General features: G+C 46.0%; 1 protein-coding gene and 1 long non-coding RNA gene across 4 annotated transcripts in view; one reads left to right on the top strand and one right to left on the bottom strand.

Moving 5' to 3' along the window:
• Positions 1-27,413, top strand: part of HGFAC (HGF activator) — a 600,748-nt gene that overhangs the window by 318,307 nt on the left and 255,028 nt on the right. Inside the window, exon 9 of the mRNA XM_069203474.1 lies at positions 2,304-2,392. Within this exon, the coding sequence (XP_069059575.1) occupies positions 2,304-2,392 (89 nt within the window). The remainder of the gene's footprint in view (positions 1-2,303; positions 2,393-27,413) is intronic.
• The window catches only part of LOC138249525 (uncharacterized), a 456,612-nt gene that overhangs the window by 282,594 nt on the left and 146,605 nt on the right, over positions 1-27,413 (bottom strand). For all 3 annotated transcript variants that reach the window (XR_011194828.1, XR_011194829.1, XR_011194830.1), the window contains exons 2-3: positions 13,089-13,157; positions 7,858-7,926 (exon numbers count right to left, since the gene is read on the bottom strand). This is a non-coding gene — a long non-coding RNA (uncharacterized lncRNA). The remainder of the gene's footprint in view (positions 1-7,857; positions 7,927-13,088; positions 13,158-27,413) is intronic.

The raw sequence follows: 27,413 nt of genomic DNA, 5'->3' as shown, positions 1-27,413 counted from the left end.
GGGAAGCGCCAGCTGTTCAACAGATTAGCAGAGGTATTGGTAAAAGCATGAGCAAAGAGTGCTGGGGTAGGGAATTTAGGAGGGAATGAAGACACAGGACAGATAGCAAGGAGCAAGGAAGGAAATGCTTTGCAATGTACGAACACAAATAATAGTAAGGCCAAACAAACACAAGAAACTTCTATGATTAAGGAGCAGGGAACTGAGATAGACAAGAAGCCATCCCATCACGAACAAGTTGTGACTCATATCCCCCTATTGCATTGTAGAAACTAGAGGTCAGATGTTGGAGGAAATGGGATTGCGACTCGCAATTTGCGAGTCGCAGTCCCAAATACAGGATGGTGGGCCAGATGTAACAAACTTGGAAATTGCGACTTGCAATTTGCGAGTCGGAGCGACTCGCAAATTGCAAGTCGCAATTTCCAATGCATAACGGTGTCTCAGACACCGTCTGCGAGTCGGTATGGGGTCGCAGAGACCCACCTCATTAATATTAATGAGGTGGGTCGCAAATTGCGGCCCCATACCGACTATGGGCACTCGCAAACATGGAGGCCTGCTGTAGTCAGCAGACCTCCATGTTCGTGACTGCTTTAAATAAAGCAGTTTTTTTTTTTTAAGTGTAGCCCGTTTTCCTTAAAGGAAAACGAGCTGCACTTAAAAAAAAAAACGAAACCTTTAGTTTCGGTATTTTTTCACGGCAGGCAGTGGTCCCTTGGACCACTACCTGCCCTGAAAAAATTGTTTTGGGTCCATTCACAAAGTGGAAGGGGTCCCATGGGGACCCCTTCCAATTTGCGAGTGGGTTACCATCCACTTGAAGTGGATGGTAACTGCGACACCATTTGCGACCGCATATGCGGTCGCAAATGGTATTGCATTCCACTCCGAATCGCAAATAGGAAGGGAACACCCCTTCCTATTTGCGATTCTGAAATGCATATTGCGAGTCGGTCCCGAATCGCAAAATATGCATTTCTGCATAGCAAAATGTGATTTGCGAGTCGCAAACGGCACTTTTTGCCGTTTGCGACTCGCAAATCGTTTCCTGCATCTGGCCCGGTGTCCCTGACACCATCTGCGAATCGCAAAGGGGTCGCAAAGACCCACTTTCATTAAAAATAATGAGGTGGGTCGCAATTTGCGACCCCCTTGCGATTCCCTGCACTCACAGGGATGTTGGCCTGCTGGAGACCACTGCCTGCTCTGCAAAAATATTTGTAGAGCCATTCACAAAGATGAAGGGGTCCTATGGGGACCCCTTCCCTTTTGCGAATGGGTTAGCACCCACTTCACATGGGTGCTAACTGAGAACTGCTTTGCGACTACCGCGTTCGCGGTCACAGAGCAGTTCTGCATTGCGATGCGAATCGCAAATAGGAAGGGGAACACCCCTCCCTATTTGCGAGTCACATTTCCATTTTGCAAGCCGGTAACCAAGTTACCGACTCGCAAAATGGGAATGTGCATCACGATGCGCGTTTTGCATGGCGCAAACTGCGAATTTCGCAGTTTGCGCCATGGAAAACGTTTCGTCCATCTGGCCCCAAGTCTCTTCAACATGCTAAAACTGCAGGCAAGACAAAAAGGAATATCACATTACATTGTGGTATGCCTTGGTATTATGTTACCGGTTTTTATAGCGCCTTGTGTCTATGACATGTTGCCACTTTTACCGAATGGTGTACACATGCGGCTTCAAAATAGATTTTTTGTTCTAAAATGATGTTTTGTAATTTTATGGTAGATCCGCCATTCATTTGCCTACTTAGCAGTGTGTAATACCGCGAGGATCACTGGGTCTCTGCCCGGATGAGGTACCAAGATGACACATGGTGACCGAGCATTTGTTGGTATGTTGGAGAGACCGAATTGATCATTACTTCTTCTTGGAGGAGTGGTCAGGCTGGGTGGTTTGGTGTCATCTGCGTGGAGGGAAATTTTGAGGGTGGTGTTGTACTGTGGAACATGAGCGGCATGGCAAGTAGGAGGGCATTCCCATTGTAGCAGGCTGATAGTAAGAATTTGTCTAGAGTCTGATAACAGCAAGGATGTGTGATCAATGTTGTGAGATCACTATTGAGTGTAATGCTGTATGGACCTTTGCTTTTCTCAGAACCATAGACAATGCATCTGACTTATGATTGGTTTTGCTATGGGACGTTTGTGGGTTATATTTTGCTAGTAAAGCTGATGGTTTTAAATGATGTAGTGATCCAGTCAATGTTTGGTAGTTGTTTGCAAATGATTGTGTTTTAGCGTCCTCATCTAATGATCTCCGCTTTCACTTTCTCATTCAGGAGTCCTGATGGGGATGAATTGCCCTGGTGCTATACAACGAAGGATCAGCATATCTCTTGGGAAAAGTGTAACGTATCACGGTGTAGAGGTAATTGCCTGTTTTCAATGACAGCACAGTGGTGCTAGTAAAGGCAAATGCAATTAGTACAGACAACACTTTGGGACAGGGATTTGATATGAAAATGTTGTGATTCTTGCCAACGACTGCTCGCTAAAGGTTCAGTGTTTTGCATCTTGCCCCCTTCTGGCAATACAGGAGAAGGTGCCCAGCTCAGCTCCCCACCTATCTTTGCTGGCCCTCAACCAGCTCCAGAATCAGCGTTCTACCAGGTCCTCTTTTCTCTGCTACTTTCTTCTTCCTCTTTCTGCTTCTGCACCACTCTTTTCTCAAGCCTCTTCCTGCTCTCTTTCCCACCCTTTTGCTGCTACACTCCCACCCGTTTCACTCCCATTTGTCTTACTCTCCACTTCAGCGTTTTCTCTATTGCTTCATTCTCACCTTATTTCTTCATTCTTTTTTGCTTTATTTTTGCTTTTTTTGGCCCTCTTTGGGCCCTTTCAGTCCGCTATTGCTGCTGCCCCTTTATGCCCTTTTCCCGCTCCTTTCTCCCACTGTCTCCTGTCTACCACTCTTCCTGTCTTTTCGGCTGCCATACTTAATGGCGGCTGCACTGCAGCCACACCACTGATGTACCACTGGCATGCTGAAGCAAGCCCATCTATGCTCGTCCATGCCGGTCTACTCTCAGCGCCAGGAACCCTAGTCCCACTGTCACCCACATCTACACTTCTACCGCCCCCCCCCCATGCTCTCGACCCTGGATGCCACCACGAACACTGCCACTGTGCAGCATCACACTCCATAATAGGACCTTTCACCTACATCTTCTGCCACACCACCTGCACACTACGCAAGCCCCCACCCCTCTCAGCAACATCAAGCCCACTCGACGCGCAATAGCAGCTACCCCCCACCAGCTCTCATACACCCTCCCCAACACTCCCTCCCTCAGCAAAAATGTCACTGAGGTCTGAGACCTTATAAACACTCTTTCACCTGACATTGTCTTCCTAAGGAAGACGTGGTTCAACCCCACATTAACCCCCAACATTGCCACCATCATAGCAGCAGGATACACAATTAGCCCCCACACCCGCATCGACAAGCCAGGTGGAGAAATTGCAATCATCCCCAGAGACTCCATCAAATGCACCACCTTCTGCAATGTCATCATTGATTTCATCAACGCCCCTCACCGTTGTCTCGAAAGAAAACATAATATTCCTGTGTGATCTCAAATTCCCCCTCAACGACATACCCGACTCTTACTCTACCAACCTCCTCAACAGCCTGAACAACATTGGCCTTACCCAACTGGTACACAATGACTCCCAATCCGGAGCAGCAACCACTGCACTGAGACAGCCCTGATTGCGGCCACAGACATAAGGGCCCACCACAACAAAGGAGAGACAGCTGCCATCATCCTCCTCGATGTCTCAGCAGCCTTCAGCACTGTTGCTGACCACATGCTCATTGCCAGACTTTACAACATAGGCTTCCAAAGAACCGACGACACACAACTCATATTCTACCTCTCCAAAACCTCCACCGCCTAGAGAACCAACTTCCACCAATGCATGACTAGCATCACCAATTGGATGAGGAATAACTGCCCGAAGTATTGATCTTCGGCAGCAACAACTCCCTGTGGGTGGCCCACAGAACTGGGGCCCATGCCAATCCCAGCTGAGCATACCATGAATCTTGGTATCATCCTGGACAGCAAAATCACCATGAGGTCCCAAGTCAATGCAGTGTCACCCTTCTGCTTCTTCATCCTGTGCATGTTTTTAAATGGCTTCCCCAAAACGTGAGACCCACCTTCACTCAAGCCCTCATCACCAGTCAACTGGACTATGGAAACACCCTCTATGTGGGAATTGAGGTCTACATAATTCAAAGACTACTGACTATCCAGAACGCCGCAGCATGACTAATCCTGGATCCCCCTCGTCCCATCCACATCACACCCCACCTCAAAAAACTCCACAGGCTTCCGGGTTCAGAAAAAATTCTAGTTCAGACTCCTCACCCACACATTCAAGGCCTTGCACAACTCCATTCCCACCTACATCAACCACCGCTTGAGATTCCACAAACCCTCCGGACACTTCCACTTTGCCACCCTTGCGCTAACCCACACCTGTAGGAGGACGCTCCTTCCCCTACCTCGCAGACAAAGCCTGGAACGGCCTCCCCCTGCACCTCAGGACCTCCCCTGCTCTACAGGAGTTTCATAGGATTCTGAAAACTGGGCTCTTTGACTGAGAATCAGGACCCTGGACCCTGCCAGCACCTGGATACCCTCCCAGGTGACCTATGGCACTCTGTATGTCGACTGATTGATTGATTGACTGTGATATGTTGCACTGAAGCGGTTGTAAGAAAGACAAATTAATAAATGTAGATTGCTAAGAACAGCCAAAGAATTAAAGGAATGATTGCATGTATTGCTATTTTTGTTGCCACGTGAAAAAGATTTAATTTTGGTGACAGAAGGAACACGAAAATAAGACTGTGTAACATTGTCTGTTTTATCTTTTGTGACATCAAGACACATTAATTTGTTTGAAATAGGACTATAAAAATAAGGAAATATTTAGCTTTGTTTCTCCAAAACTGGCCATATATTTGGTCTTCAGCTTTCATTTCACATGGCAGCATTGAGTAGGATGTCTCAGCGAGTTAAACACGCCATCTATATATAAACTGGTCTGCAGGTCATGAGTTCAGTCTCTTCAAGACCGATTCAGCATTCCATCATCTCGAGACTAGTAAACTAAGTAAGAGGATTGATGTAGCAGAAACCTTAATGCTGCTCCTCATGTAACATAAATCATCCATAGGTGACAGTTTATGCATTATGCTGATCAAAGTATTAACAGTTTCATTGTAGAGTGATGCACAGAGAAGTCATTTTAAATGTGTATTTGTTTAGACTAATGTTAAAAACCCTGGTGGTATCAAGGTTTAATTAAATGTGATTTGATGTTATACTATGTTATGCTATAATTTAGACTCTGAACTAATAGTGTATATTACATTTCTACAATTAATGTGTGTAAAAATAGTTAAATTCAATTCTACATTATACTGACTGAAATGTATTAACAGTCAATTTGTTTAAAGTTACTGTAAGATGAAACTTGACTAATTTGAATTATTAATATTGAATTTATAAGTTTGCATATTAAAATGTGTTTATTAGAATATATTAAATCAATGTGCATTAGCCTAAGTGAGGCCTGCTAGGCCCTGTATTTCGTTGCTGTGCAGAGAATGCTGAAGCATTCTGTTAACATGAATTTTCTTTTAGGGCTCGTTCCCATGAGAAGACTAGTTTAGTAACAGACGTCTATTGTTTTATATATAGAGAGTTGTAGGTATTAGACCTTGGATGTGGAACATCCTGGACTGTTGACTAGTAAAATTAAACATTTGTTTCAATCTCTTGTGAATCTACATGGATGGATGCCATTCTCATGACAGACCTGGGAAGAAACAAGATTGTTTCAACTTGGAGTCCTGTGATCAATTGTTATTGGATGATGCCCCCTCAACGTGAGCTGAATGAATCAGATTGTCGTAGGAACTTTGATATAGTAATGACCAAATTGACTTTTATCAGAAGCAGACAGCTTCCCATCTGATTCCAGACAGATGCCTTGCAGATGAGGAGCCCCACATGCTGAACCCCTTAGAGAGGCATCTTCCTCTCTGCCTTTTGTCCCTATGAAACGCCTTGCTGAGACTTAGTGATGGCTTCATAACTCTTGCAGAAGACTCTTGACCGAGCTTCTTACATGCTGACACTTTTCCCTTGGTACCTATTGTTAGTTAGCAACTTGTTGTCCAAAATTATCCTTTTCCAAATTATTTTTGCCCTTTTTGTCCTTTTTGTCTTTTGCCTGCATTTGTTCCGCTCTCCACATGTTTTTCCTTAATTTGGCTAATAGTAGGGTTTCCCTGTGCCCAGCTCAATTGATCTTTGATCATTTGAATTGCATTGATGCATATCAAAACTGAGCAATGTTTAATTTTTGTATCTCAGATAATATTATTGATGTTTTGCATTGTCCATGTAGAATGCTTAGTTTTATGAATGCTAGTTCATTTGAACTTATTTCGTTGACTTGGGCAACCCTTGGTGATTTTGTATCTTTACAACCTTGTCTTGCAAATTGTCTACAAGACACTAAGATTGAGTTTGTAATAAACCCCTTAACTTTATACCTGGCTGGAGCTTTCCTTGTATGGCCAAATTTGTTCATACTGTGGAATTTAATTGGTTTGTACTGAAATTGGGTTGTATGGTTCTACCACACCCTATGCAGGGTCCAATGATCCGTTGATCTCATTGACCATTGATTCCTGCGAAGGATGAAAATGCTCCAACAGATCTGATAGCAGAGGAATGGTTCGCCTCAGAAGGAGAGAACCATTTAAGTGCAGTGCTAGGGAGATAGGATTTGGCTTCATGCGATTGCCCAGTCCAAAAATTGCCCACCCCGATTTCTGTCCCCTGGTCCATTCCGAAGACTGATGAGGTTCCAGCATTATGCCTACAAGATGTGTGAGCATTTATAGGGGTTTGTGCTTGTATTGCTTTTGCTTGAAGATTGCGGTAAAATGTGATGATATGAAGTGTTTTGCAGAGTCGTGATACTCATTTGATTGTGGAGCTTATTGCTATAAATGTCTATAGTTGTTGTTGTTGACAGGTCAGTTGTTGCCTAAGATCCCAGGATAACGCTCAATTGTAGAAGACACTTGGTTGATTTATTGTCTGCAGTGAGGTACTTGTTATGAGACTGTAGCCGGGCAATCCCGGCTACGAGGACAGCAGATGACGTATCGGCCGAGGCCGATACGTCATTTCCGCGTCTTCCCGTTGCCGGGGAGACGCGGCTCGAGGGCGGAAGCCAGGACGGCGTTGCCCGGGAAACGACGTGTGTTTCCCGGGTTGCAGACAGCCAAAAGGAGGTCGCACAGACAGGAACGGGGAGGAGGAACGCGGAGAGGGGAATACCCGAGGAAAGCAGACGGAACACGGAGGAGACAAGACAAGGACAGAGCGAGGAGGAGGAAAGGACCAAGGAAGAAGCAGACGAGGCACTGGAGAAAGGAGAGAGAGAAGGAGAGCTCCAGAACGAGGAACCAGGAGACCAACGAGAGGAACACTATCCAGCCAGCCATGGCCCTGGAGGGTCGTGGCTTAGCCAGGTACGGTCCTTTTGGACAAGAAAAGGGAAACTTGAAGGGAAGGGACTGGGGAGGGGTCATAGAGGAGGGTTGGAAAGGGAGGCAGAAGGGAGGGCACTGTAACTAAACCCACTAGTGTCACAGATACCCACACTAAGATTAGAGGTGTGCCCACTAGTCCCCTGCACACTCTTCACTGGCACCAACCCCCTCCTATTGTGTGTACCACCTCCCAGTCCAGAGCTAAAAGAAAGGAAAAGAACCCTAATTAAAAACACAATACTTACCTTAGTGTTTTTCCTTCTATTTCCAGCACCACCCTGGATTTTGATGAGCGAGCTGGACAGCTGGGTCACCTGTGAAATAAGGAACACAGAACATATAATCACGATCCTGTGAAGAGATACAAAAGAAGAACACAGAGACTAAGGAAGACGATAACACTTGGGATTTCGTCTGTCAATCATATTATTATTTCCAAATACTTAAAAAAATAAATCACTTACCTCTAACTAACTAACGCCTCAGTGGTCTTCATACTGTTCGACCTGCGACAGTGGTGTCAGAAGTGGGATAATACCTGTGTAGCCTCCCCGCAGTGCTCGAACAGTATAACCATGAGTGAACAATCCTCATTGGAAGATATGATAAAGCAATTGGCCGAGGGCCAACGTCATCTCCAACTGGTGTGGGAGGCCCACCAGCGAGAGGCCAAAGAGGACAGGGAAGCGTTGCAGTCAGCTTTGAAAAGTCAGGCGACCATTCTTGCGAATAATCAACTGGTCCATGAGTCGGCCATGAAGAAATTGACTGAAACCATTGCTAGTAGCAAAGTACATCCCAATGTTCCAAGTTCTGTATTACAGAAATATCAAGACGGAGAAGACCCCGAAGCCTTTTTTACCAATTTTGAGAGAGTGGCATCATCCGCCCAATGGCCTGAGGATAGATGGGGTCAGTATATCGCCCCCTTACTTACAGGGATCCTACAAGCAGCATATCAAGCAGCAAACCCGGGTTGAACCACGCCGTACCAAGAGATAAAGACTAGTATCGTAGAACGTGTGGGACATGACACGGAATACTATAGGGTTAAATTTAGAAAAATCAAATGGGGACCGAATGAAGATCCCCGAACCTTTTATTATCGGGTAAAGGATTTGGCATTAAAATGGTTGGGTTCTTCCGGAAATAGTAGGGAAGAAGTAATCCAAACAATTGTCCTGGAACAATATTTAGAGTCCCTACCTACCACCACTAAGAACTGGATCCGCCAACATCCAAAAGTGACTACAGACATGGCAATTGATCTAGCATGTGCTTATCATCGCTCCACTGATGTGAGAAATATAGCCACCCGACCCATCTTAAAACCAGGGCCTTCCACTCCTAAAAGTACGACAAGAGCCTTTTCGGAAGAACCAGTACCGCACCGACTTCCTCATCCTCCACCAGTAGCAGGTCCCCAATGTTATAGCTGTGGGGAATGGGGCCACATTGCCCGCATGTGCCCCAGAAAACAAGACAGTAGTGAGCCCATGGAAATCGGAGTTACTAGGCGACGGGTACTGTGTACCGGAAGAGGTAACCAAAAGTTTAAACAACTTTTGAAAGTCAATGGGAATACTATATGGGCACTTATTGATTCGGGGTGTAGCCAGTCGGTGGTAAGAAAAGATATAGTCCCCCTAGTTGGTGAAAGAACTGAACAATGGGTGAATATATGTTGCATACATGGAGATAAAGAACAATACCCTTTATACAACCTCACCGTAGAATGGGGAAAACACCGGGATACTTTACCGATGGGAGTAATGTCCAATCTGATTGAGGAGTGTATCATTGGAACTGATTATGAACATTTCCAAGAAATACTGGATTACGTTAGACAACCCACACTGACACAGGAGTGGTGGAGAGACGCTCCTTTTTCTGATAGCAGTATAGAAAGTCCCACAATCCGGAAAAGGTTATCACGCCGAGAGAAACGAATGGAGAAATTGAATTACTTGGGAAAGGAGAAATCAGGACCAAACACAAGCCTTATTGCAGAGACACATGAAGTCCCTGTCAGTTTTCCCCATCAACAACGAGGAGATCCTTCTCTCGCTCACGCCTGGAAGTCGGCCAGTGAAGAAGAAACCGAAGAGGTGGGTCCCTACTTCCTCATTAAAAACAACCTCTTATATCGTATAACCACTACCGGTACCGGAGAACAGAAGCAACAGTTAGTGGTACCCGAGCATTATAGAAATCAGGTCCTAACGATGGCACATTGTCAACCTGGGGGCGGCCACTATGGGAGGGACAAAACAGAAGAATACCTTCTTAGACGGTTCTATTGGCCGGGAGTATTTGCCCACATACGTAAATATTGTTCCCAATGCCCCAGATGCCAACTCACTGAACCTGGTAGGCCTAAGAAAGCACCTCTGATGCCCCTCCCCATTATAGATATCCCCTTCAGTAGGATAGGAATGGACCTCATAGGACCTGTAGTACCATCCTCAAAAGGTTATACGTATATCCTAGTCATGGTTGACTATGCCACAAGATACCCCGAGGCCGTTCCCTTAAAAAGTATGACAACGAAGACAGTGGCCCAGGCCATGATAAACATTTTTTCCCGAGTAGGTTTCCCTCATGAAATACTCACCGACCAAGGGACTCCTTTTGTATCCACTCTTATGAAGCAAGTATGTAAAACCTTAGGTATTTCCCAAATCCGTACCTCGGTATATCATCCACAGACGGATGGACTCGTGGAACGATATAACCGAACAATAAATACTTTATTGAAAAAAGTGATTGAAGAGTCAGGGAGAGACTGGGATCAAAAATTACCCTCAGTATTATATGCTATTCGAACACATGAACAGTCCTCTACAGGACACAGTCCCTTCGAGCTGGTGTTCGGAAGACAGCCGAGATCTCTTCTTGACATGGCCATCGAAACATGGGAGGAAGAGGCAGAAGAAGGGGGAAAGCCTCTTCTAGAATACGCCCATAATTTAAGGTCACAGCTACAAAGTCTATGGGATACGGTCAAAGTGAATATGGAACAAGCTCAAAATATTCAAAAACAGTATTATGACCGAGGGAGCAAGTTACGGGTGTTACAACCAGGAGATCAGGTTTTAATTATGCGTCCAACCTCAGAACAAAAACTACTTGCCAAATGGCAGTGCCCCTAGAAGATAATAAGAGCAGTCTCTCCGGTTACCTACCTGGTGGAATTATCAAATTCTCCCCAAAAATCACAGATCTATCACATAAATCTCCTTAAAAATGGGAGGAACCAGATCCCCCAAACCCTGCTAGAGTGTTGACGGGATTACTATGTACAAATAATAAGTCAAGTATCGAGTTCTGTCCAACAGAACACAGTAACGGGAAAGATCTACCCCAAGTAGATGAAACCTTAACACAAGCAGACAAAGAAGAAGTATACAGGTTAATAGAGCACTTCCGGGATTTCTTTTCAGCATTACCAGGAAAAAACACTTTGATAACCCACAAAATAAGAACCATGCCAGGGAAAATTGTGAGGTTACGGCCATACCGTATTCCTGAGGCGAGGAAGCAGATTATGGAGGCCGAAGTACAGAAAATGTTAGAACAAGGGGTAATTGAACCATCAAATAGTCCCTGGTGCTCCCCGGTTGTGCTAGTACCAAAACCCGATGGTTCTATTAGATTCTGTATTGATTTTAGGAAGCTTAACGAAAATTCCATGTTTGACACATATCCCATACCCGGAGTTGATGACGTATTAGAGAAACTAGGAAAAGCCAAATATATGACTACCTTAGATTTGACAAAAGGATATTGGCAGATTCCCTTAGACACAGAGGATAAAGAGAAAACAGCGTTCGCCACACAATCCGGTCTGTATCAGTTCACTGTACTACCCTTTGGTCTCCATGGAGCCCCAGCCGCATTCCAGAGGTTAATGGATAAACTCTTAAATCCCTTCCGGTCTTTTGCCGCAGCTTACCTAGACTATGTAGTAATCTTCAGTGAAACGTGGAATGATCACCTAAACCATTTATACCAAATTTTCCACACTCTTGTCACCGCAGGATTAACTGCTAATCCTAAAAAGTGCATCATAGGTACACCCGACATATCCTACTTGGGCTACAAAATTAGCCAAGGGAACCTAAAACCTCAAAGAAAAAAAGTAGAGGCCATACTAAACACACCTAAACCGACAACAAAGAAAGAGTTACGATCCTTCTTAGGGTTAGTGGGCTATTATAGAAGATTCATACCTGATTATTCTACATTGGCTGCCCCTCTCACAGACCTTCTGTCTAAATCCCATCCTAATAGGCTAGCACCCTTTTCAGAGCAACAGGAAAACAGCTTTGAACAACTAAAATTCTTCCTAACCAAAGACCCGATACTCCGATGCCCGGATTTCTCGAAACCTTTTCATCTATATACTGATGCTTCAGATGTGGGTTTAGGGGGAGTATTGGCCCAGCCGGACGGGGAAGGTAGGGACCATCCCGTAGTATACGTCAGTAGGAAGCTGTTTCCCCGGGAACAACACTACCCGACCATTGAGAAAGAATGTCTGGCCATAAAATGGGCCGTAGATACGTTGCAATATTACCTTCTGGGTCGGCCCTTCATACTTTTCACGGATCATGCTCCTCTCACGTGGTTGTCTGCCCATAAGGATACCAACTCTCGGATATTACGATGGTTCCTTGAACTGCAACCATTTTCCTTTCAGGTCCGTCATATACCTGGTCGCCAACAGGCCCCAGCTGACTATTTATCTCGTTTCCCTGACGCTGCTCCGGTCCTCGAGCAGGACCGTTCCTGGGGAGAGGTATGTAGCCGGGCAATCCCGGCTACGAGGACAGCAGATGACGTATCGGCCGAGGCCGATACGTCATTTCCGCGTCTTCCCGTTGCCGGGGAGACGCGGCTCGAGGGCGGAAGCCAGGACGGCGTTGCCCGGGAAACGACGTGTGTTTCCCGGGCTGCAGACAGCCAAAAGGAGGTCGCACAGACAGGAACGGGGAGGAGGAACGCGGAGAGGGGAATACCCGAGGAAAGCAGACGGAACACGGAGGAGACAAGACAAGGACAGAGCGAGGAGGAGGAAAGGACCAAGGAAGAAGCAGACGAGGCACTGGAGAAAGGAGAGAGAGAAGGAGAGCTCCAGAACGAGGAACCAGGAGACCAACGAGAGGAACACTATCCAGCCAGCCACGGCCCTGGAGGGTCGTGGCTTAGCCAGGTACGGTCCTTTTGGACAAGAAAAGGGAAACTTGAAGGGACTGGGGAGGGGTCATAGAGGAGGGTTGGAAAGGGAGGCAGAAGGGAGGGCACTGTACCTAAACCCACTAGTGTCACAGATACCCACACTAAGATTAGAGGTGTGCCCACTAGTCCCCTGCACACTCCTCACTGGCACCAACCCCCTCCTATTGTGTGTACCACCTCCCAGTCCAGAGCTAAAAGAAAGGAAAAGAACCCTAATTAAAAACACAATACTTACCTTAGCGTTTTTCCTTCTATTTCCGGCACCACCCTGGATTTTGATGAGCGAGCTGGACAGCTGGGTCACCTGTGAAATAAGGAACACAGAACATATAATCACGATCCTGTGAAGAGATACAAAAGAAGAACACAGAGACTAAGGAAGACGATAACACTTGGGATTTCGTCTGTCAATCATATTATTATTTCCAAATACTTAAAAAAATAAATCACTTACCTCTAACTAACTAACGCCTCAGTGGTCTTCATACTGTTCGACCTTCGACAGAGACATTGTTAACAGTACCAGTAGTTTTCCTTGACTGAGTGTGAGTTGTGGTTGGTATTAAGTAAATCCTGAGTGCACATGGAGGAATAGCATAAACCGGAGTGAGAATTGCTGGTTGAGTTTCACTCACTGTGTAACTGTGGAAGCTACAGCCGGAAAGCATATCTCCGTACAGCTCTCAAGTATTTTAGGGCCAGATGTAGCAAAGGGTTTTTCCCATTCTGTGTCAATGGGAAAATGTGTTCGTACATATGGCCCTAAGTTCCTACCCTGTAGTGTGCAGACATGTTGTTGGTTTTTGCGTGCAATATTTAGCATTAGAGGTGTGTGTGAGAGACAATTGCGAAGCGACCGCAGTACTGAAAGAAGTGAGTATGACGTAATTGTTTGCCCCACTTGTATAGGTCAGTTGGTGTGAAGCTGCGCTGGTATTGGTGGACAGTGCTGTGTTGCTATTGGATGAGAATATCGAGAGAAAAGGATTGTGGGATTGAAGTTATTTCCTGATTCGATTGAATGGAAAAGCGCCCCCCCCAACATGGGGGGAGCGCGGCCCCTAGGGGTCGGGGACGCCGGGGCCGAACCCTCGCACTAGTTGTGCACAGGCTTGCTGAGGCTTCTGCTCGCACACCTCGCGAGGCGTGGGAGCGGAAGTACCTCCTGTGAGGGGAACGTCGGGCCGACGTGCGGGCCGGACCGGTCTGGGCCGCCGCAAGCCAGTGGGGGGCTTAAAATCGCCCCCACAGAAGGCTCGGCCTTCTTCTCGTTGGCGCGGCGGCCCGGACGTTCGGGCCGCCCCGGTACACCCCTTGGCTGATTGGTGTTTCGAGAGGGGGCGGAATCCTGGACGAATGGGGGGAGTAACCCCCAGGTTTCACGCCTGCTGCCAGTAGTGTAATCTTCAACACCTCTGCAAATTGGTAACGTGACAGGCAAGCCCCATTAGCATGTATGAATAGGGCAGTGGAGTTCTCTATGGGGCGTACCTTCAAGAAAGCAGCTAGATTGGCTACAGGACAGATTGTTGACCCATGCGCTGCCCGTAGTATAATCCTCGCACCCTTGCCTAACTGATCTGTTTTGGACTTACGCAGATGTATAGTGGTAGAGTTACTATTGACTATTACATCGTGCCACTGAAGACCCCCCGCGTGGTCATTCGTGGAAGCACCTATCAATTCCCCTATGCGAAAGGCCCTGTAAAAGGCCACAGTAAAGGCCGCTGTGAATAAGTTTGGGTGCTGGTATTGGTGGACAGTGCTGTGTTGCTATTGGATGAGAACATCTAGAGAAAAGGATTGTGGGATTGAAGTTATTTCCTGATTCGATCGAAAGTTATTTGTGATTAATTGAATTTGATTAAAAAAAAATGTTTCAAAGCTTTAAAGAGTGTGTTACATGGCGATGTGTTTATTCCATGTGTTTATTAGAGAAGGTATTAAGACCCCACCCGAAGGAACTCCATGTCATTATGTATCATCTGTTAAAGGATTCCATACATGTTTGTGGCTTGAACAATGGTGAACAATTATTAAGAAAGAAGGTGTTTTAGCATTTCCCGGTTATGGAACTTTTAATCTGAGAATTCTAGGCAATCTGAGGTGAGTGCTTTATGAGATGAAACCACCTCTAAGACTTGCACAGTTTAAAGCCCTTAGTATTTGGGAACTCGTAGCACAAGAGAAAATGACAAATACATATGAGTACAGATTGCAGAAAGCAATCAAGACACTTGCAGAAGCTAAATGGGATGCACAGGAGAGCAAATGTGATTGAAGATGTTAGAATGTCTTCGAATGAAGATGGTGAAAGTACCAGGCCCACGACTAGGAAAAAGGAAGGACAGAACAGACAACAGAAGCTGAGGATAAAAATACAGCAGCATATGAGAGTGATTCATATGATGAGTTTATACATCAGATCCTGATGAATCGTCTGCCTCCGTACCATTCAGTTGAGGCAGGAGCAAGACGTGAAGCAGCACAAAATATAACCCTGAAGGTGCCCACTGCTCCAGCTGTACAGACCCCGAATCAGATTGTGCCAGGTACACCTGCAAGTTTAGCGACACAAATTCCTGCGTGAATCAACTAGTTTAGAGTTTGAATACAGTTTAGCCTATACTGAGCCTATACTGAGTTCCTTTGTGAACAAGGTTGTGCCAAATTCTAATGTGAACCAGACGGTGCAATCGCACTATGTGAATCCACCTGTGCAAAATTGTATTCCGGATCAACCAGTGCCAATGTCTAGTCCTGTTCAGTCGCAGTTGAATGTTACCCCAAGTTAAACAGGACAACGTTTCAGTACTGTCTTAACAAGGACATAGTGTAGGAATGACAATCCCTCAGAATCAGACAAATCATCTGGGTCCAGATGCCTTAACCGTTCCTGTGACTACAAGTCCCATTGTTCTTCTGCATGCTCCTTCAACGTCTGGGAGCAATGCACACTCAATCAATGTTCCAACAGTTCCAGATACCCCAGTTACTTCAGCCGGGATGGTATACAGAGATCAGTATATTCTAACAACTCAGAGATGGAGAGAACAGCTTCCTTTTTAGACCGTTAACTCCTACACAAATTGTAAATCCAAACCCAATGACAAGTTAGACAGGATGTACTCCATTTGTGAGGTTTCCTCAACGAATCCCACCTTATTTTGTGCACAGACATGAACAGATCCTGAATGTAAATTGCAGCACTCCACAAGGAAGAGTACCCTTCAACACTGCAGAGAACATGTCAAACCTTAGTACCCCGAGTGAACAGAATGTAGGACCATTAAGAGCAGAAGTATCACAGAATAATATCAGTTTGTTAGGTTTTACTGCACAATAGCTGACTGATTGTTTAAATATTTTTGAACCCTGAAGGTGCGAAAGGTGTAACGAATTGTAATGCAAGAACAGAAGAGACACTAGAGAGAGACAGATCAGTGAATGTGCCTAAGTTGAAATTAGAATTTAATTAAATGATTTTAGGAACATTAGACTTAGCCCAATTGGAAACTTACACAGAAGAGGAACTGCAGTTCGTCTGCAAAGACATTACTCAATGAGCAGGACAGGCTTATGAAAGATTAGCTGAAGTAGCAGAGAAAGATGATGCGGACTTGGAGAAATCAAAACCCCTAAAGAGAAGTTACAGATTAGAGTTTAGCACAAAGGATATAGTCAACATGAGATCTTTTGGTATGAAAACACACATTAAGGACTTGATTACATATATTTCGAAATGAGGACCTATAGATAAGTGGGAAGGTAGATGGGCAAAGAAAAGAGATCGAAAGAAAGCCAAGCCAAATGTGCCTCTGCCAGGAGCAAATCAGGCTGAGGACAATGTAAAGATACTGTCCATAAGAAAGATACCAGATGGAGGCTATGTTCATGTACCCTGGAGTAGGAGTGATATTTTGTCATTCACAAATGATTGCTCGTGATTAAGGGAGAAATCAGTGTAGTAGTTCAAGCAGACAGAGAGATTTGTGAAACTTTCGATATGCCTGGGGCAGGATTTGATTACGTTGTTTGACATTGTGATTTCGACTGATTTGTGGACTGAATGTAAAGTGAATGTTGATTGGCCTGATTGTGAACCTTAAAGAGATCCAGTAATGGGCGCACCATCTGAAGAAGTATTGAAAAAGTATTATAAGGTGATGAAGTTTTTGAAAAACAAAGTGCCTCTGAAAGATATTGATTGGCAGAAAATTGACAGGACAGCTCAGGAGTCAAAGGAATCGATTCATGCATATTACTAAAGATTGCTACAGGCTTTCAAACAGCATAGTGGTACAAAAACAATAGAAGCTAAAGATGTGGGTCATTTTCTGTTCAGATTTGTGCTAGGATTGAAATCATACATAAGTGAGATGATTCAGCAGCACTTGATCTATTGGCAGAACAAAATGATTAACAAAATCCTCTGGTATGCGAAGTATTGTAGTGACAAATTGGAACTGAAACAGAAGTTGAAAGAGAAGATGATGGTAATGCAATTGAAGGCAGCAAAGAAAGTTAATCAGAGCCCACAGATAATGGTGAACACTGGTAGAATGCAAGGAATGCCACAGCAAATGACAAATGTTGTTCAGCCTAGAGGTAGAGGACTTGGTGTGCAGGTAAATCAGAGTGGAGGTGTGGTTGAAGTTCAGGCTTTGAAGAGAACTAATCTGTGTCATGCGTGCGGATATTTTGGTTGTTGGCGATGAGAGTGTCCCTTTAATATTGTGAATAGTCAAGCTCAGAATACTGGAGTTGCTCAAATACAAGGCAATAATCAGGTTCAAATCCTAAGATTTCAAAGACCCCAAGTATAAAATGTGAATGTGTCCTCAGGACAGCAGATGCAGTTACCACACACCCCAATGACTAACAGCAAATGGTTGTTCCCCAACACAATTGAAATCCAATTGCAAATTCAAATGCAAATGTGATTCAGATAGCATCACAATTTCCCCTGATAGATCTGAGTGATGAAGAATTTTCAGAAATTCTCCAAGCTGATAGCTCAGATGATGAGGATTGCGTGCTAGCTGCATCCTTAGAAGTAGGTCAACGTGGTCCCTATGTAAAAGCCAACGTTATGGATCAGGATGTTACTTTCTTGGTTGGCACTGGAGCTAACCATGCCACTGCCAGAACAGCAGAAGTTCCAAATTTGCCCCTTTCAGGAAAAATAATTTGGGTTGTTGAAGTCGCAAATAATCAGTTGACCAACCCTATAACAGAACATGTCCCTGTGAAAATAGGTTCATTTGAAGTCAAGCACCCCAAATTGTGGTCTGTGATTCAAGTCCTGTAAGTTTACTTAGAAGCAACCTATTGTGTAAGATAAACTGTTCTATTAGCTGCTGTAGGAAAGTCCTCCTTTTTGCCCTGGTCACCCACAAACTTTTTGGACAGATACTGGTGGTTACTGACTCTTGTCTGTGCCCTGGTTACTGCTTACCAGTCAGGGCCAGTGCTCTGTGTAAAGTGGATATGCAAATTAGGCTAATTATAATTGGCAATATTAACCTACCTATAAGTCCCTAGTATATGGTAGGGCATGTAGATTTAGGGACCCCAGCATAGATAGTGCACCCATAGGTGCATTGCTGAGGTGCCCAGTGTCATTTTAAAGGCTGGCCTGCCTTGCTGGCTGCTTTTAAATTAAAGTTACATGCAAATTTGACTTTGGAATTCAAAGTACTCCCAAAGTCTTAAACTACCTTATTTTTACATATACGTCACCCCTAAGGTGTGCCCTATATGCCCCTAGGGTTGGGTGCCATGTAACTATAAGCAGGGACCTTATAAAAATAGTTTTATAACCCTGGTGAAGTAAAACAGCCACATTCATTTTTCCCTCATTGTAGTGAATGGCCTCCATAGGCTAGAATGGGGAGACTTTACTTTAATTTATAAAGTCCCCTTAATCAATAAATCAATAAAAAAAATTATATAGCGCGCTACTCACCCGTGAGGGTCTCAAGGCGCTTGTGGGGGGGGGGGGGGGCTGAGGGGAGGTCCTTTTCGAACAGCCATGTCTTGAGGTTTTTTCTGAAGAGTAGGAGGTCTTTGATTTTGCGGAGGTTGGTGGGGAGGGAGTTCCAGGTTGTGGGGGCAAGGTAAGAGAAGGCCCTGCCTCCTGTGGTGGTTCGTTGGATGCGGGGTACTGTAGTTAGTGCGAGGTCGGCTGATCGGAGGTTGCGGGTTGGAGTGTGAAAGTTCACTCTTTCGTTGAGGTAGGTCGGGCCGGTGTTGTGGAGGGATTTGTGTGCGTGGATGAGGATCTTGAAAGTGATTCTCTTGTCTATGGGGAGCCAGTGAAGGGATTTGAGGTGTGGTGAGATTAGTTTGTGGCGGGTGAGGCCACGGACGAGGCATACGGCTGTGTTCTGGATTCTCTGGAGTTTGCGTTTGAGTTTGAGTTTGGTGCTGGCATAGAGGGCGTTACCGTAGTCTAGTCTGCTGCTGATGAGTGCATGGGTGACAGTCTTCCTGGTCTCTGGGGGAATCCATTTGAAGGATTTTTTTAGAGTGCAGAGTGTGTGGAAGCAGGAGGTGGTTGATGCATTGATTTGCTGTGTCATGGAGAGGGAGGGGTCCAGGATGATGCCGAGGTTGAGTGCGTGGTTTGCGGGGGTGGGTGCGGGGCCTAGGGCGGGGGGCCACCAGGAGTCGTCCCATATGGTTTTGTTGGGACCGAAGATGATGATCTCGGTTTTGTTGGAGTTAAGCTTGAGGTGGTTAGTTGTCATCCAGTTGGCGGTGTTGAGGAGAGCAGCGTGTAGGTTGGTTTTGGCGGTGGTGGGGTTGCAGGTGAGGGAGAGGATTAGTTGGGTGTCGTCTGCGTAGGAGAGGATAGTGATTCCGTGTTGTCAGAGGATGTTGGCTAGGAGAATCGTGTAAATGTTGAAGAGTGTGTTGCTGAGGGAGGACCCTTGGGGGACTCCGCAAATGATCTTTCTAGCGGTGGAGTGGAAAGGTGGAAGGCAGACTCTTTGGGTCCGGTCGGTGAGGAAGGAGGTGAGCAACTCTAAGGCTTTGTGGCGAATTCCTGTGTTGTGGAGGCATGTATGGAGTGTGTGGCGGCAGACAGTGTCACAGGCTGCGGAGAGGTCTAGGAGGATGAGTGCGACGGTCTCGCCTTTGTCGACTTTGGTCCTGATGTCGTCAGTGCATGCGATGAGGGCGGTTTCCGTGCTGTGGTTCTTGCGGAACCCGGATTGTGAGGGGTCTAGAGTGTTGTTTTCTTTGAGAAAGTGGGATAGGTGGGCGTTCACTAGTTTCTCGGCAACCTTGGCGGGGAAAAGGAGGAGGGAGATGGGGCGATAGTTGGAGAGGACCTCCTGGTCGGCTTTGTTTTTTTTTTAGGAGAGCGGTGATTTCTACGTGCTTCCAGGGGTCTGGGTAGGTGGCAGAGTCGAAAGAGGAGTTGATTATGTCGCGGAGTATGGGGGCGATGGTTGGGCTGGCTTTGTTGTAGATGCAATGAGGACAGGGGTCGGAGGGGGATCCGGAGTGGATGGAGTTCATGGTTTTTTTGGTTTCTTTGTGTGTGGTGGGGGCCCAGGTGGTGAGTGTGGTGGGGGGGTTCATGAGTGGGGGTTGAGTCAGGTGAGTGAAGGGTGTGTGTGGTATGAAGCTGTTGTGGATGTCCAGGATTTTGTGGTGGAAGTGGTTGGAGAGGGCGTCACATAGGGGCTGTGTGTGTGTGTGGGGTCTATGTTGCTGGCTTTGGGTTTGGATAGCTCTTCAATGATGGTGAAGAGTTCTTTGCTGTTTTGGGAGTTGTTGTCAAGGTGTGTCTTGTAGTGATCTCTTTTGGTGGTGCGTATGAGTTGGTGATGGGCGCGAATGGTAGTTTTGAGGGTGGAGAAGTTGGTTGTAGAGGGTTCTTGTCGCCACATTTTCTCAGCTTGGCGGCATTTGCGCTTGGAGTCTTGGAGTTCGGGGGTGAACCATGGGGCGTTCATGATGTTGCGGGTGGCGATGTGTTTTCTGAGGGTGGCTAGTGTGTCTGCGCAGGTAGTGATCCATTTTGAGAGGTTGTGTGCTCCTACGTTGGGGTCGTTGGTGTGGGGGGGGTTGTGAGCCAGTTGGGAGTTCAGGCGTTCTGTGGGAATCTTGTCCCACATGCGGTAGGGTGTGGTGTGTTAATGGTGGTGTGTGGGGGGTTTGGTGAAGGAGAAGTGGACGCAGTGGTGGTCAGTCCAGTGGAGTTCGGTGGTGTGGGTGTAGGCTATGTGTTGGCTTGAGGTGAAAATTGCATTGAGCGTGTGTCCTGGTGAGTGGGTGGGTGCGGTGACCAGTTGTTTGAGTCCGAGGTTGGTGAGGTTGTCTATGAGGGAGGTTGAGTTGTGGTCTTGAAGGTTCTCCAAGTGAACGTTGAAATCACCGAGGAGGATGTAGTCTGTGGAGGTGAGGGCGTGTGAGCTGATGGTGTCGGCGATGGTGTCGCAGAAGGTGGGGCGTGGTCCTGGTGGTCTGTAGATTAGTGTACCTCTGAGGGTGGAGTTGTTGTTAATGTGGATTAGGAAGTGCATGTGTTCTTTGCTGTCGATAGTGTCTTGGGAGTTGGTGGTGACTTTGATGGTGCCCCTGTGTAGGATGGCGATGCCACCACCTGGCCGTTTGAGGCGGTCTTTGCGTTGGAGTCTGTATCCCTTGGGGGTGGCGATGGCTATGTCGGGTTCCGAGGAGGGCTTGGTCCTGGTTTCCGTGAGGAAGGCGATGTCAGGTGAGTGTGATGTGATGAGGTCCCAGAGTTCTATGGCATGTTTGTGAAGGGAGCGGGTGTTGAGAAGCAGGCAGTTGAGGTGGTTGTGGTGGGTGGTGTTGGAGTGGTGGATGAGGGTGTTGTTGCGGGTGTGTTCTGGTTGTGGGGTGGTGTGCGGCGGGGCTGGTTGGTGGGGGTGGAGGCAGAGCAGGTGAGTATTGCGTTGAGGGTGTTGTGTTTGTTGTTGGGGGGGTCGCTATGGTTGGTGTGTGGTGTGAGGGATAAGGAGCAGGAGAAATGACAGGTGTAGCAGGTGAAGGGGCCATGAGTGTGTGTGGGGCTGGAAAGGGTGCAGGTGGGGCGAGGGCCTGGGTTGAGTGAGTGGAGGGTGAGGGGGGAGTAGATTTGTCTGAGAGTGCCAAGGGGACTGGTGCTGGGCGCGGTCTTGGCGCAGACGGGCTTGCCTTTGGCGCTCCATATATGGCTGGGCCTGAGGGTCCAGGCCACGGCCTTCTCTCCACTGCTTTGACGGTCTTCCTTTGTTTCTCTATTTGCTGACCTTTTGCCAGCCCTCCATCCAGTCCTATGTTTTCTCCAGGGAGGAGAAGTAGTGAATTTTTCCCTGAGCAATCAGCCGGAGCAGTGCGGGATAGAGCATTGAGTACTTAAGCTCCTGTTCCCTTAGGGTTAATTTGACCTCCAGGTAACTGTGGCGTAGTTTCTGCACTTGAAGCGTAAAGTCAGGAAAGAGTGCAATGTGCGGGTTGTCTATGTAGGGAGGGTACTTCTTGCTGTCTGAATGATGACGTTGCTGTCTCTGTAACTGAAACACCTCTCAATAATGGGGTGTGGGAGGGCACCTGGTTTTGGGGGAGCACCTGGGGTTCGGTGCGCTCTCTCTACCGAGAAATACTCGGAAATGCTTGTGGCTGCAAATGTTTTAGGATGAGATCCTCCACAAATAAGTCTACTGCTGGCCCTTCAGTTTTCTCGGGTACCCGTGTTATTCTGATATTACTGCATCAGGAGTGTCCCTCAAGGTCATCAACCTTAGCCTCCAATGTCGCCGTAGTGGCCTTGACTTCACATACTTGTTCCTTGAGTATTGCTGAGTCATCTTTGACCTCCCACAGGGAGCCCTTCGCCTCCTTTACCCTGGTGCTCAGTTTATGGAAGTCTGCCCTCATTAGCGCTACCTCTGTTACGACCAAATCGATCTTTGATGCAAAGACTCCTCACACACCCTGTATGGCTGTCATGATGTCTTTCAGCAATATGGTGCTGTCCTCCGGGATCGCAGTCGTCATTTCCACGCTTGGTTCTTCTAGTCATAGGGCCTTGATTTGGGTGAACTTGTCTAGCTTAAGGTGGTGTCCCGTCTTTGCTCCTCTGCCATCCGTCATGCTGCCGCAGCTGCAACTGTACTTGGACGCTTGTTGTAGCGAATGAGGCCAGGCACACTTTGGACCTCTTAGTGTCTCAACATTCTTCAGCATGAGGGACCGCCTCCCCAGATTCCTGGTGCTATCATTGTGCCTCACCAGGATGCCATTCTGCCAACACGGAGGCACTGCACTTTGCAAGAGCCATTCAGCTCTCCTTATCTGTCAATTCAGCATCCCGGGCTTGTTGTTATACCTGTTCCGGTGTTCGACCAGTATTTGTTGCCTCTTCCCCTGGAGGGACAAGCATCCCCACTCACTCCTCTGGCTGGTTTTGGGGCTGGGTTAACTTTCCCTACAAGGAGGAGGGGCTCAGTGCTATCTTTTCTGTCACTCTTGATCCTGTGGCTTCAGTGCTGCCTAGTTGTTTGAAGGCAGTCTCTGCTTTGAGTGTCAGCATAGAACAGTGCGAAGGCAATGTTATGGGTCATCCCCTGAGAACTTTTACTCCCCACTCAGTGGATTTCTATTAACCTGAACAAAGACCCAATACTTAACCAGTGTGCGTTTGACTCAATATGAGAAAATTATTCTCTCATCTCCTAGTGTTAATATCAGACGTTCTTGACAAATCCTGTTAAAAATATAAATGACTGTGAGAATGAGGTTGAGCATGACTGTTTCGATGTGACTGAATTGTGCACCAAGCCAAGACCTGACATTCAAGATGTCCCCTCAAATGAAAATTATTTTGTCATGTTTGGTGATGGCTTCTGTTTAAGAGATGAAGATGGTACCCTGAGGCCTGGTTATGCAGTGTGCATGGTCTCTGGTGTGGTAGTAGTCACTTGGATTCAAGGAGTCTTTTCTGCCTAAGTAGCTGAATTGGTCGCTCTTACCACAGCATGCTGTGTTTCTGAACAGCTTAAAGTGACAATTTTCACTAACAGTCAGTATGGGTTAGGTGTTGTTCATGATTTTGAATTGTTGTCGTCCCAGAGAGGGTTTATGACCTCCTCTGGATCCCCTATTTAAAAAGGTGATAATATTTACAATCAGTTGAATGCATTACAGTTGGCTGCAAAACTTGTTGTTGTCAAGTACGCAGTGTATAAACAATTTACTGATTAATAGCCTTAGGCAACACATACGCAAATGTAGTTGTGAGGTACTGTGCCTTAAGTTGTACCTCCTTTAATGGAGAGTGGAATAATGAGACAAATGATGAGACAAGTCAACATTTCCTGTTAACTGCTGTTGATATGTGGGAGGAAGTTAAGATATTGCTGGAAGAAGTGACAGAAGAGGAGCAGCAAAGTTGGGTCAGAGCAGGATGTCTCAAAAGAAATGAAGATGATATGTGGGTTTCAAGTGATGGAAGAGCAGTGTTGTCAAACAGCTTGTTGTCACCTATGGCTAGGTATTATCATGAGCAGGCACATATAGGTAGGGATGCAATGATCAGAATGTTTAGACAAACATGGTTTAACCCCAGCTTCAGAGAGATTGCAGAAGCCGTGTGCTATAGATGTGTCACATGCCAGCAGATGAATGTAGGAAAATGCAGTTGTTACACTGAGTCATATAGATAGATCAAGAGGACCATTCAACATAATGCAGCAGGATTTAATAGAGCTGCCTGTGTGCAATGGATCGAGATATGTCTTAGTCTTTGAATGCATTTTTTCACACTGGGTTGAAGTCTATTTAACCAGGAGAAATGATAGTCTCACAGTAGCAAAGCTGTTACTTAGGGAACCGATTCCGCAATTCGGATTTCTGACTTCTCTAGAGCCAGACCGAGGAATTCATTTCAATAGTGAGGTCCTACAAATGTTGTGGGTGCCATTACAAGTTGAGCAAAGAATATATTGCAGCTACAGGCCTGAGGCTTCAGGATTTGTAGAACAGAATAATGAAACCCTGAAGCCCAGATTGGTGAAAGTATGTTTATCCACCACTTTGAAATTGCCAGAAACGTTGCCCCTTGTCTTGATGAGTACACCTGACAGAAAGACTGGGTTGTCCTCTTGTGAGATTGTCATGAGGAGGGCCATGAAATTGCCAGCAGTACCTGCAAATGCACTTGTAAACGTTACAGATGACTTGGTGCTGGATTATTGCAAAGGACTGGCTGACGTGGTTTGTTCTTTGTCTCATCAGGTTGGAGAAGCTACAGCACTAAACTCATTGGTTAGTTGAAGCAAATGAACAATACAGGTCCCAGAATGTACTGATTTGTAAATAATGACTTATTTCTTTTTAGCGCTTCATATCACATTCCTGCACATTTTGTAGGAGCTGTTAATATTAGGTGATCCGATTTCTCAATTTACTAGCCTTGAGATGATGATTTGCTGATTCCATCTTGAAGATACTGACCTCATGGCCTGCAGATGAGTTTATATCCAGATGACAATTGTTCAACTCGCTGAGACATCCTACCCAATAAACCCTGCCAGATGAAATGAAAGCTGGAGCAACTAAGCTAAACTTTTCCTTATTTTCGTAGTCCTGCCCGCAAACAAATTAATTTGTCTATATATCAGATAAGATATAAAAAGACAATGTTACACTGTCTTATTTTCTTGTTCCTTCCATCACCATAATGAAAAAAAAAATCACATGGCAACAAGAAGAGCAGTCCATGCACACATTCTTTTAATTCTTTCACTGTGCTTAGCAATCTACATAAAATGTGATGTGTAGTAGTCAACTTGGTCTAGCCAGGGTGCCAGGCATAGCCTCAGCTATTACAAATAAATTGGAGCTCCTGCGTTATGATCACTTATCACACTTATTAATAAATTCGACAAATGCTCAACTAATTGTGAAGGATACAGACCTATTTCCCTATAAATCAATGAATATAAATGCAGCTCTGGTATTCCAGTCAATAGGGAGTAAATAATTTTCCATAAACTGAAAAAATCGTGACGGGATATCTTTGCACAAAATTATGTAATACATTGTCACAAGTATCATACCAATCGGTTACCATGTATAGAGGATATGACAGTGGAAACATTAATTTATTAAAAGTAAATATCAGCATTTATCCAGTAAATAGAAAGAAAGTGACAAAAGTCCAATAAAGAGTAAAATACGTTTATTCTGTGTTCCTTCACACCATACGATAACGGCCAACATGCGTTTCTCCCCCATGGTGGCGCACAGGCTTGGGACCTTCTCAAGACATAGAGGGCCATATTTATACTTTTTGACGCAAAACTGCGCTAACGCAGTTTTGCGTCAAAAAAATTAGCGCCGGCTAACGCCATTCTGAAGCGCCATGCGGGCGCCGTATTTATTCAATGACGTTAGCCGGCGTTAGCCGCCGGAGCTGCCTGGTGTGCGTGAAAAAAAACGACGTACACCAGGCAGCGCCGGCGTAGGGGGATATGGAGCTTGGGTGCCAAAAAATGGGGCATGTCAGGCTGAGGCAAATTTTTCGCCTCAACCCGATTTGCGCCATTTTTTTCGACTCCCAACCCCCATAGAAATTACTCCTGTCTTAGCAAAGACAGGAGTCATGCCCCCTTGCCCAATGGCCATTGGGCATAGTGGCATGTAGGGGGGCACAAATCAGGCCCCCCTATGCCACAAAAAAAACAACAAAAAAACACTTACCTGAACTTACCTTAATGTCCCTGGGATGGGTCCCTCCATCCTTAGGCGTCCTCCTGGGGTGGGCAAGGGTGACAGGGGGATCCCTGGGGGCCTGGGAGGGCACCTCTGGGCTCCTTCCGAGCCCACAGGTCCCTTTACGCCTGCCCTGACCAGGCGCTAAAAAACGTCGCAAAAGCGGCCGTATGTCATTTTTTTTGACCCGCCCACTCCCGGGCGTGAATTTTGCCCGGGAGTGTAAATACGGCACACATGCCTCGGAGTCAATTTTTTAGACGGGAACGCCTACCTTGCATATCATTAACGCAAAGTAGGTGTCCACGCTAAAAAATGACGCAAACTCCATGGACTTTGGCGCTAGACGCGTCTAACGCCAAAGTATAAATATGGAGTTAGTTTTGCGTCGGAATTGCGTAAAAAAAAACGACGCAATTCCGGCGCAAACAGAGTATAAATATGCCTCAGAATATTTTTAGGGAGTCATTGACTCTGGAGGGAGTGTAAGGTAATTCCACCAGAGGGATGTCAGCTTCATGGGCAGAGATTCATGGCATATCCATTGCTGTTATTTGTCGGGCAGTTGCTTGGGCTACGCCAACCTTCTTTGTTCGTCATTACACATTATAGAATGTGTTGCATGACAGCACTAAACTTGAAAGACAAGTCAAATTCTAATAAATCATTGTTGGGTGTTGCAGTCAATGATGGTCTGCGTCTTTTTCTGCTGTCTGTATTATCCTGGTCTGTGAAAGGCCTGTCTGAGAGATGCTTTGGTAATTCTCATAATTGATGGATGGGATGAGGACACCTGAGCCCTGACAGTGCCACAGGCCTTCAG

Source organism: Pleurodeles waltl, chromosome 1_2, assembly GCF_031143425.1.
Source record: "Pleurodeles waltl isolate 20211129_DDA chromosome 1_2, aPleWal1.hap1.20221129, whole genome shotgun sequence".
Taxonomy (NCBI): Eukaryota; Metazoa; Chordata; class Amphibia; order Caudata; family Salamandridae; genus Pleurodeles; species Pleurodeles waltl.
The sequence above is the reverse complement of the archived record's forward strand: the minus strand, read 5'-3'. Positions and strand labels throughout refer to the sequence as shown.